Below are 11,726 nucleotides of genomic sequence, written 5' to 3' on the forward strand. Positions count from 1 at the left end.
CTTTCTTTCTTTCTTTCTTTCTTTCTTTCTTTCTTTCTTTCTTTCTTCCTCCCTTTCTTTCTTTCTTTCTTTCTTTCTCTTTCGTGTGTGTGTGTGTGTGTGTGTGTGTGTGTGTGTGTGTGTGTGTCCATGAACGTGTGTTACTAGTAATGTAACCCAGGGCTTTACATAACCAAAACAAGCACTTTATCATTTCTCTGCATCCCTAGCCCTCTGAATTTTGTTTGCTAATTTTGTTTCTTGCAATTTTATCAAACTTTTATTTCTAATGATTTGGGTTTTTGTTTTGTGGGGTGTTTGTTTTCTGGAGTGTTTAGGGTTTTTCACCTAGAAGAGCACATTATCTGTACATTATCTGATTTCGATATCTTTCGTTCTTTTCTTGTCTTATAATCCTATGCATTTCTAATATTATGTTGCATCTACGTGGGCGGGGGGGTCTTTGGAGATGGCTTAGCAGTTAAAACCACTTGCTGCTCTTGCAGAGGACCCACGTTCAATTTCCAGCCCCCACACAGGGAAGCTCATAACTGCCTTAACTCCAGTCCAGACACTTTGACACTCTCTTCCAGCCTCTGTGGATACTGTTCGCATGTGCACACAGAGATAAGACACACACACACACACACACACACACACACACACACACACACACAAACAAGCTAAAGGAGAGGGCATGCTTTCTTGTTTTTGATCCTAGAGTAAGGTTTTAAGTTTCTTCCTGGCATATGATACTAAATATAGGCTTGTGATGGATGGCCTCTGCTGTGTTCTTCCTGCCATTCCTAACTTATTGAGAGTTTTAACATGAAAGAATGCTGAATATTAGCAATGCTTTGTCTACACGTATGAAATGTTGGCATGGGTTTCTTTTCTCATGGAATCCTTGTTTGGCTTTAATATCAGGATAATTCTAGCCCTTGGAAACATTTTCTCCTTTTCAACTTTCTAGACAAGTTTAAGAAAGATTGGTATTCCTTTATTTCTGGTTTCTTAATGTATAAATTTATTCCTTTATATTTTAATTAACTACCATACTTCATAAACTATTCATAATTCATCCTTCTTGTCAGACAACAGGAAAATCAGAGTTAATGGAACCAAAGAACCTATAGAATTTAAGTCAAACCAATGGTTTGGAGCAACAGTCAGAGCTCACAGAGGAAAAGTCGTGGTGAGTATGCAGGGCTTGGGGAACCGCTTGCTTTGTGCACCTCACAATTTAAATGCCTGATGTACACAGGTGCTTCTCTAGAGGGATATGTTGATAGACTTACTGGCAGCTTAGAGAAATGTGGTGCATAAAACCAGACACTCAGCGACTGCAATTAAAGAACCTATTTTTTAATGTGCTTAAAGTTATAGGAAATGACTTTTTTTTTCAAAAACTTTAGAAATTTTCAAACACTTTAAAAGATCGAAAGTTAAAAGCTTTGCTTGAACAGGTAGATACTTTATTGCTTAAGAGCAAATTAAAAGGTTACTTAAAGTTGAACCAGAGAAAAATAGGTACAGGGAAAACACTCCAGAGTTGTTTAAATGTTAATCTATTGTGGTATCTTTTTTAGAACAGAGGGAAGGTTTTTCTTAATAGTAAGAGCTTTAAAGACTACCAACTGGCAATTTCTCTGAATTTGTTAATGATTTTTAAAGTAAGCAATTTCTTTTTTCTTTTTTTTTTGGTGTTTCAAGTCAGGGTTCCTCTGTGTATCCCTCGCTATCTTAGAACTACCTCTGCGGACTAGGTTGGTTTCAAATTTACAGAACTCAGCCTCAATGCTGGGATCAAAGGTGTGAGCCATGATTGCCCAGCAAGCAGTCCCAGGTTTAGGTTGGAATCCCTCATCTTTCCAATGCTGTAATTTTGCTTTTGTTCTCTTATTGGGTAAAGAATTATATGTGCCTAAACTATTGAGAGATAAATGACTTTTAATAGGTCTGCAGTTTTATTTTTTGTTTTCTTTTTTGTTTTTAGTTTGTAAAAGGACTCAGTGCAGGTGTTGGACATAAATCATGAAAGAAGATACAAATCTTCTTTTTTTCTAGTTTTTCTAGTTCTAATTCTGCCACAGAGTTTTCATTTTTGGTGGTAGATAAGTGCCTAAAACACACTCAGTAGTCAAAGTGTGAAGCCCAGTGTGAAGCTCACAGCTGCTCTCACTGAGATGTACAGACTTTGGGTCTCATTAATTTTGCTGTGTAATGTTTATTCTATCTGCCTGATTTTTTTTATAATGAAGTTTGAAAAACAGATTAATTAAAAGAAGAAGAAGAAACCAGATTGGGCTATGAGTGAAACATACTTTTCTTATTATTGTTTAAATTAACTTTTCCTGGTAAAACTCCTGATACTAAGCAAGCTAATTTGAAGGCAGTTCTCTCATTTCACCCTAATATATTACTTGAAATGGCATCACAAGACATAATTTAAAAAGTGTGTTTTTGATTTTGCCAGAATCCTAAAATTAGAACATGTATGCAAGTCATCAAATCAATATTTGGTATGACAAATTACATACCACAAACTCTAACATGTAAAAGCTAATTCATAATAATCTGATAGACAGTTGTATTTAAGCTTCTATAGAGTGCATAAATTTAATTTCATTAGGCATGCATTTATTAAGGAAGTTCTATGTTTAGTGTGGCCAGCAGTTAAGCAAATTCTATGCAAGGCTTTAATGTGTGTGTAAATGTTTGTGTGGTATGCATTCTTCTCAGGGTTTACCTGGAAATGATCATGGGATGTTTTACTTATAAGCTGCAGAATTTTTGCCAATTTAGAATTAAACATGTATTTATGGAGTGACTAGGGTGGGTCACCCCCATCATGAAGATTATCTGTGGTCACTGGAATATGTCAGAATAAATTTTCCAGAGCATGCAAAGTCAGAGTATGGGGTTACTTCCCATCGGGTCACAGAACCTTAAATATGTGCCTGTCTGTCATTAGCATGTGCCCTTTGAATGCTTGCTGTCCTCAATGCTCTTTGACTTCCAGTTTTTCCATGAATAAAAACAATTATCTTCAAACTAGTAAAAACTGCTATGCTAAGAAGGTAGCCTTCCTACATAGCAGTCTTTATTTAAAAATTTATAAGATGCAACTTCAGTGATAAATTATGGTAGTCCACAGAACGGAGATTTACAAACCTGCATGAATCCACTGATTTAAAAGCCATTTTCAAATATTAATATCCAGACAAAGGAAGAGATGAGTGATTTTAAGACATGGTGTTAATTCAGTCACTATTTGAATGTTATAGCTCTCCCCTCACCTGTTTTTAAAGAATGAATAGAAAATGTGAGTTTTTGGCTTTTAGAAAATGCTTCTCATTTGCCACTCTACTTTTTACTCAATTAAAAATTCAACCATGAGATCGGATCATCTCCTTGTTTATGTAGAGTGTGTATAACTTGTTCAACGAATTAATGTTAAAAATTAGTTTTGGAAGTTTGACTCTGGCTACTGAGATACTCACGAACATTCTGTGGACCAATTAGTTTACCCAACAATTTAACATAATTTCATATAACTTCTGTTACACTACTCACCAATTCAGACCAAGTCGAGTGCATTCAGGGTTGGTATAGCCACAGAGTACTAGTCAACAATTCAAATCAAGCTATCGTTTGAGAAACCTACATCAAAACTGAATTTCTTGCCTTTGATATCCACAGGCCTGTGCTCCTTTGTATCACTGGAGAACTCTGAAACCTAATCCAGCCAAGGACCCAGTTGGAACATGCTATGTAGCAATTCAGAATTTCAGTGCTTACGCTGAGCATTCTCCGTGCCGGAACAGTAAGTTATTTTTATTCTTTGATGGTGAAATTTAGCTTGAAAGCCTTCAAGCTTGAGAGTTGTGATGGAGGATAGTCAAGATTCTAATATCTAAGAGGATTTTAAAAAAATTCTACTGATCTATTTCGTATTTATTTATGTATTAGTTACTTTTATAAGAAACTAAGACACCTTGACCAAGGCAACTTGCAGAAGAAAAAAGTTTATTGGAGCTTTCACTTTTTGGAGGATAAGTCCATGACTGTCATGGTAGCATAACAGCAGGCAGGAAGGCATGGTGCTGGAGCAGCAGCTGAGAACTTACAACTGATCCTCACGGAGGAGGCTGAGAGAACAGGAGCTCTAACTTAGAATGCTTTGCTTTTGGAACCTAAAAGCCCAGGCCCAGTGACACACCTTCTCCAATAAGGCCACACCTCCTAATCCTTCCCAAACAGTTCCACCAGCTGGGGACTATGCACTCAAATATATGAGACTATGGAAGCCATTCTCATTCAAACAACCACATTTTTTAACTTCTAAAAATGTATGTATTTTGCATGTATGTACATACATGCATGCATGCTAAAGCCCATGTGTAGTAGTCAGACAATATAAAGTTGATTCTCTCCTTCCAGCATGTGAGTCTTTGGGATGGAACTTGGGTCATCAGCCTTGTCAGCAGGAACACATATGTGAGCTATGTCACTGACTCTTCTGTGTTTAAAAGTCAGTTTTTAGACTGTATTTAGTATTTGGTAGAACTGATTGGTTCCTTGTGTTTGGCTCCTAGCTGACAGTTTCTTCTGAAAATCCCCACATATTGCTCCACAGGATGCTGCCTAGCTACTGTACTTGTTTAAGGAAGCAGTAATATCAGCTAGGATGATTGGACTGAGATCATTTTTGACTGCAGCATTACATAGCCCTCATTCCTAATTGGTGTTGCTTTGTTTGGCAGCGTTGTACTTGTTATCTACACATCACACTTTCTGTTTAAAATGTTGAACCCCCTTTACCCTCTAAGATTCTGTCCACTTAGACTCCAAATGTCATCTAGCCGTCCTAGAAATTTCCCAGGACAGCATCCCATCTGCGTCTCTTATGCTGGTTTTGAACAAGCCCAGGCTGACCTCGGATTACTGATCCTCCTGACTCAGCCTCCAAAAATCTAACAGCAGGCATACTCCCCCACACCAGTTTAAAGTAGCCTTTAAAGAAAACATCGGAGTGCCATCTAAGGGCTGCTGAGGTCCAATTTGGGAAGTCATGTCTGATGTTTGATTACCAGTTATCTGCTGGAAAGTCTTTTGTAAACTTCTTTATTTTTTCAAGTTGTTTTGGTAGATCACTGGGAGATATGAACAAGCAACAAAAGAACTTTCTGTTACTATTCTTTTAACTAATGGGAACACATTGTAAAGAGGAAAATGTCACTACAGAGAAAATCAAAGTAACTTATTTTAGAAAATTATTTTTTTAAAGACTCAGTCTGAAATTATTATAGATTGTCCCAAAAGCTACAAATAAAATTTCCTCTTTTCCATACTTACATTTTTTTAGGTTCAAGGTCAATTTGGGGAAAGATAGTAAGCAAATCAGAATATAACAGTGAAGATAAAGAATGTATCAGGGTCTTTAAAGGGTTCATAAAGAAGCCACTGGGATTTACAGCTCTGAACTAACCCTGAACTTTTTAAACCCAAGAGCTTTTCAAGAGGCTTTTGGCAGGAAACAGAGTATGGTTTTCTAGGTGTGAGCTGGATAAATATCTGAGATTAAGGAGTTTATCTTAAAATAGCTTTAAAATTAAGGTTCTTTGTTAAGAATGAGATACAATTATTTATTCAACGTTGTTTACTGACCACGTTAGCACCAAGTATTTTATGTGCAAGAAGTGTGTCAAGGAACTAGAGAAAGCAAACTGTGTCCAAAGAATGGGCATAATGGAAGAAAGAGGGAACAAACCAATAAACTCACAATACCATAATATTTAGTAAAATGTCACATAAATAAATAATTATGTATCATCTATTTAATGGACGAGGTGAAGGAGTGGCCTGAGTCCGGAGGGACCAGGAGAAGGGAAACTCTTCAGAAAGGGTGACAGGAAGGATTTCTTAGAAGAGGACATTTGGAGTAGGAAAGGAAGAATTGCCAACACTAGTAAAAGCTGGGATGTGGCCACAGTCCACACCAGATAAGAGGCTGACATTATTGCACTGAAAAGATTCAATGTCAGCCTTCTCATCAACACTTACGTCTATGCATATTCTATTCTTCGCTGTTTGCTGGAGATGTTTTCTACAGCAGCAAATGATGGCATTCTTCACATACCCATTGACTCTGATGACTTAGAATCTTCTGGCTGTCATGAAGTTCATTTTGTGAAACCTGTCACTACTTCTCATTCTGCCCTTATGCCTTATGACCTTGTATCCCGAAAGCCTGGATAAGACACTATCCACAGAACCTCAGCCTGTGAGGAGCCTGTTTCAGCATGAGATTGAACCATAATTTAAATATATAATTTAAAACTATAAATTATAGTACCCAAGAATCTTGAACTCCGTGGGCACATATCATGCCCATTTCTTTGCTCTCCTTTTTCCCAGGTAGAAATCTGCAGAGCCAATGAAATAGTGGAGCTGTGAAATAGTTTGCTAGGAGCTGTTTGGCTGTAGGGCATACCTACACTTTTCATATACTCACACTTCCTCCTCTTCAAAATAGTCAAAGAGCTGGCTTCCTGTCAAGGCTGAGACGCTCATGGTCCACGAACACAAAGCCTGCTTGTTCGTGAGCATATGGTCAATATCCCAGAGCAGGAATATCAGCAATATCTTTTTCAAAAGAGAACTGAAAGAAGTGTCTTGTATTACTTCTAAGCGGAGTTGGGGCCACGGGGAACAATGCGGCGGTAGCCTGCATGTGCGTCTGAATGGCATGCCTTCTGCTCTTGCGGCCATTCATAATTCAGGTGAGGGTGCTTCTCACAGCCCTTCAACTTCACTGTAGCTGTTAACCACAGGCGGCGGATGAAAATGAATGGCACACATCCCTAGATGCCTGAGCCTATAATAGGGCATAACGTCTAGAGACACTGCGAGGGTCCAGGAAGAAAAATTCCTTTGGGCCTCATAAATTATAATTCAATGAGAGAAGGGAACTGGGCTTGCAGAGCAAAGAACACCCACTCTTCTCTAACTGCTACTCAAAACAAACCTTGAAAGTTGATTATTTTCTCAATGACTTGTTTTCAGTTAGAGATTTTTTTTTTCAGCGTCCTTTTTAAAGTAAAGAATGGCCAGGTTTCTGCCCTTCTGAATAATTTACAATATTAAAAATAGAGAAGCAATTTCAAAAGTGGATTTTTAAGAAGGTTTGTTTTTGTAAATAATTTTTAAATATAATTAATGAAATCCACATGAGTTCACATAGATTACATCATACATTCATGTATATTTCTGAATATGTATAAATTTTATACCATTAGATTTCTTGAAAATTACAACTCCGTAAATTGAGATTATTTAGTTGAGATTAAAAAAGATGAGCTTTTAGGGAACTTTACAAAATTCATAACCGTAAGTCCTAACACACAGTTGTAAATGAAGGAACAAGTTTGGTAAAAGATACTCTGTGGGGTTAGTAAACTATTTTAAAAGTCAAGAGAGCATGGTCAGGTGTGGTGACGTATGCCTGTAACCCAAAGACTGGGAGATAGAGACAGGAAGATCCGGAGTTCAAGGCTGTTCTCTGCTACATGGTAGGCTTCAGGATAGCTTGGGCTGTGTGAGAGTCTCTCCCAGCAAACAAACAAAACTACAAGAACAGAAAGCAAGCAGATAGGCCAGATGGGTGCCTGCACAGATTTAGTGAGGAGAAGCTGAAACTAATGATGAAGTGGCTGGAAGAAAGAAAATGGACAGTGTTCTAGGAAGCCGGAAAAGCCAGATCCATTTCAGAGGTCTAATGAAACAGAGGCATGCCCAGCCTACCAGCATTTCCTACAGCGAGGTTTGCTCCTTTGCACGGCTTGAATGATATCGGCAGAACATGTAATTGTCAGTAAGCTCTTCTCTAACTACTCAATAGCTGAGATTCCCCTACTTAACTACTTTGAATGCAATTCAAGTCTGTTAGAAGTTCTAGGACCTCTTTCAAAGTACAGGTTACAGGGAGTAAATGTGTTTATAAAATTGTATGACAGGTCCTCAGTGGCTCTTCAGATAGTCGAGAGAATATAAAATAGACCATTATTGGAGGGTTTCTTCTTCTGCCAACATTAGCATTGCAAGGTCCCTGTGAAATCACTAAAATCAGAAATGCAATTTTCAAATTAGCCTAGTATAATTTAAAACTACGTTTCTACTAAAGAGCTGGAGATGCAGCTCAGTTGGCAGAGAACTTGCCCAGCAGTCGCCTGGGTTTGGTCTCAGCACCACAGCTGGCTGAAGTAGCAGACATTTGTAATTCCAGCACCCTGGAGGTAGAGATAGGGGACTCACAAGTGCAGGCTCATCTTGAGCTACATAGAGAGCTTGAGGCCAGCCTGGGCTACATGAAGAATGAGAAGGGAGTTGTTGCTGTTACTCTCTCCAGGAAGGTATCACCTCAAGTTGTCACTGAAGAAATGGTGGACACGTCAGGAATGGGCAAAGTGAACACTTCTGTCACATGGGCATTTTGGAACACAATCAGAAGATGGAAGTTTTATTTTAGAAGTGAATATGAGCGTACACCCCAACATAAACCCATCCTTTGATGGGTCCCCCAACCGGAGATTGGTTTGTGTGATCTGTGCTCAACAGCCCAGGAATAATCACCCCCTCAAGCTGATCTCACCACAGCATGAGCGAGATATTCAGGATCAGAAAATACATGGAAATATACTTAATATTTCCTGAAATGCGTTTTTTAAAATAAAACACAGATTGGTCTCTTTAACTCAATGGTATATTGGGGAAACAACAGAATAATCTTCATTGCTTATAAAATATTCCCCAGAAATGACCTAATCGGTATATGTTTTGATCTTTCCAGGCAATGCTGATCCTGAAGGCCAAGGTTACTGCCAAGCAGGCTTTAGTCTAGACTTCTATAAGGTGAATCTTTCGGTCCCTCAGCATGCAGTGTGGGATGAATTTTCTTGTTGTTGTTGCTACTGTATTATTTCCTGTCTTTCCCGCCCCTCAAACAATAATAACCAGACAAGGCTTGGGAGCCTGTCATGTCTGGTAACTTCTCCTGGAAGGTTTTTGTTTTGTTTTCCCGATGACTATTTCTATATACATTTATGCACACGATAACTGTATGGAAAAGCAGATGAGATGAAGAAACTCGTCCTTCCCATCACCAGTATTACTCATTTTCAGATGCAAATCTCAAAAACTCATTTTTGCAAAGACCACAAGAATCTATCGACTTGTTGTTCACCTTATCACTCAGCTGGAATTGGCTGCCTTGGTTTACTATTCATATTAAAATTTACGTGCCCCCTCAGAAAGCAAAGAGCATTCGATACACATGTGAAGGAAAATGGCTCTGTGCTTTTGAAATCAGCACTGGGAAATTTCATATGCACGTGCTCTGTTTCACTACTGCTTCGTTGCATTTTTTTATGATTGCTTGCTTTGATATTTTTCTGGAAGCTACAGACTGAAGCTAGAGAATGAAGCTGCTTGCATTTGCTAACCTAGAGGTTTTGCTTTCTCTTTTGAAGGGGGATGGGTTTGCAGATTAAAAAAAAAACTATTTTATTTTTTTTTATTTGCATTTTGGAGAGAAGCCCCTTTTTTGTGTGAGTGGGAGCTCAGAAGACACCTTTAGGGACTCAGTTCTCTCCTACAGCATGAGTTCAAGAATGAAATCCAGCTTGTTGGGCTTGCTGGCAAGCACCCTTACCCCCTGAGCCATCTTGCTGGCAGTAGATGTATTTTTAAAGAAGACATCCCTGTTGCCTTGAAAATAATTGAAATGAATTTTTTCCAAGGTTTTCAAAACAGCAGTTCCCCCATTCCCCCTCCCCCAAATTTATATGCTCTCAAGGGAGCCAGGTCAAAGTGCCTGAGTCAGATTAAAATTATTTAACACAACACACAAAAGAATTAGAAGAAAAAAAAAAAAGGAAAGAAAAGAAAAGGAAAGGCCCTCCAGCCCTCAGGCATAAGGACCTCTTTAAGAAAACGTGGTTTTACGAGAAATGCTTCGTTGGGGGCAATGCTTGTTAGCAGTGACTCGGCTCCCTTAAAACACTTGGCTTCTTGTTCATATGTTCCCTCGATGCTTCTGTTTTGCAGAATGGAGACCTTATAGTGGGAGGACCCGGAAGCTTTTACTGGCAAGGTATGTTCCATATCAGAGGCATGTTTGTAGTTACACAGAGAAACAGATGAGACATCAAGTGTTGGCTTTTCCTAAGGGGCACTATAACCCCCTGCTCACACTTTTTTGACTGAAGATCATTGTGATTTGCATTTTGTTGTGTAAACTGTGTTTCTAAAGCATCCTGATACTCATTCCTCTACCAAGAATTTATTGAGGTTATGCCAGGCTTCTTATTAGATGCCGGAGATACTGTACTGAGAACACAGACTTGCTGGGGTGGAGAACAAACTGAGAACAAAGGCTTGTTGTGGCCAGGCTAGCACTTGCTGGCTTATTCCCTACAGTCAGGGTCTCTCACTGAGCCAGATCTATAGGTCACCTGAAATGCTGTTCCAGTCTCCATGCATGGGGTGTACATTCACACATGGGTGTAGAGCGTCTGTCCCCAACCCCATAACATACACATATAAATATTTCTAAAAATTGAGCCAAGTGGGAAATATTCAGAAATATAGATTTATGACTATTTTGTATATGAAGCTACTATTAGAATTTATTGACATATGTAAAGATATCAAATAATATTTTATTTTCTTAAAGTTATTTTATAAACTTAAAAGAATATGTCTTATGCCAGAGATTGCTGTAAACTGAACATTATTTTATGTGTATAAATATTTTGTTCTAATCTGGCTTAATTTCATGTAATTATTTCCTTCATTTAAAGTAGAAAAATATGTCAAGTGAAATAATAATAAGCACACAGGAAAACTTACCCGAGATACAGAATTTAAAGTCTTACAGAGAGTTAAGACATTTATAGACTCAGCTAATGAAAACTAGCAACTGTCAGGACATAAGACAAAGAAGGGGAAAACTGAGCTACAAGTCAGAGAAATTTGGCAAATTCGGCAGATAGTCTTTATAAATTCCCATGTAAATCTGTCTTGATATCAGAGCGGTCATTGGTCCAGATCACATAAAAATATTCACAACCCAGTTTGACTGGGTTTTATTCCTTTCTTGGACTTCAATCCTAGAGACTTGGAATTCCCAAAGAATAAGGTAGCTTTAAATTTGACACTAAGTACCATGTTTTCAAAAGCATTTCTCTCGCTTTGTCTCAAAGAACATGAGATGACATTTTTCCCTTAGCTGTCCACGAACAAATATCTGGATGCTTGGACTTTTACAGATGATGATGTATTTTGATATATGTTCCAAATACAATCATATTTTCAGACTTCTGACAGTGACTTTGAGAGAGATGAGCCAAGGTTCTTATCAATCAATGTTGGTGGTCTTCTTTTTTTGGTGAAATTTTAAAGCTCATTGGACATAGCTGCTTTCTATTATCATAGTTTTACAATAAATATAAATGGCTCAAAGATTTATTAAATCCTTACTTTAACTGAGCTCAGTACTTTAAGAAAATTGCAAAAAAAAAAAACAAAAAAAACCAACAACAAAATAGTATTGGAATGCAAAAAAACTTTGGTTGTATAGGCACTAGCAAAAATATATGACCTTTGAGAACCATCAAGTTCTTTTAACATAAAAACATTTATATATATATATATATATATATATATATATATATATATATATATAT

At 37.8% G+C, this 11,726-nt stretch overlaps 1 protein-coding gene across 1 annotated transcript in view; it reads left to right on the forward strand.

The window, feature by feature from the left end:
- Window positions 1–11,726, forward strand: part of Itga8 (integrin subunit alpha 8) — a 165,092-nt gene that overhangs the window by 35,956 nt on the left and 117,410 nt on the right. The window contains exons 3-6 of the mRNA XM_055593745.1: window positions 1,074–1,174; window positions 3,682–3,805; window positions 8,831–8,892; window positions 10,087–10,132. Of these exons, the coding sequence (XP_055449720.1) occupies window positions 1,074–1,174; window positions 3,682–3,805; window positions 8,831–8,892; window positions 10,087–10,132 (333 nt within the window). The remainder of the gene's footprint in view (window positions 1–1,073; window positions 1,175–3,681; window positions 3,806–8,830; window positions 8,893–10,086; window positions 10,133–11,726) is intronic.

The sequence above is a fragment of the Psammomys obesus genome, unplaced genomic scaffold (genome assembly GCF_907164565.1).
Source record: "Psammomys obesus unplaced genomic scaffold, mPsaObe1.curated_primary_1811, whole genome shotgun sequence".
Classification (NCBI taxonomy): Eukaryota; Metazoa; Chordata; class Mammalia; order Rodentia; family Muridae; genus Psammomys; species Psammomys obesus.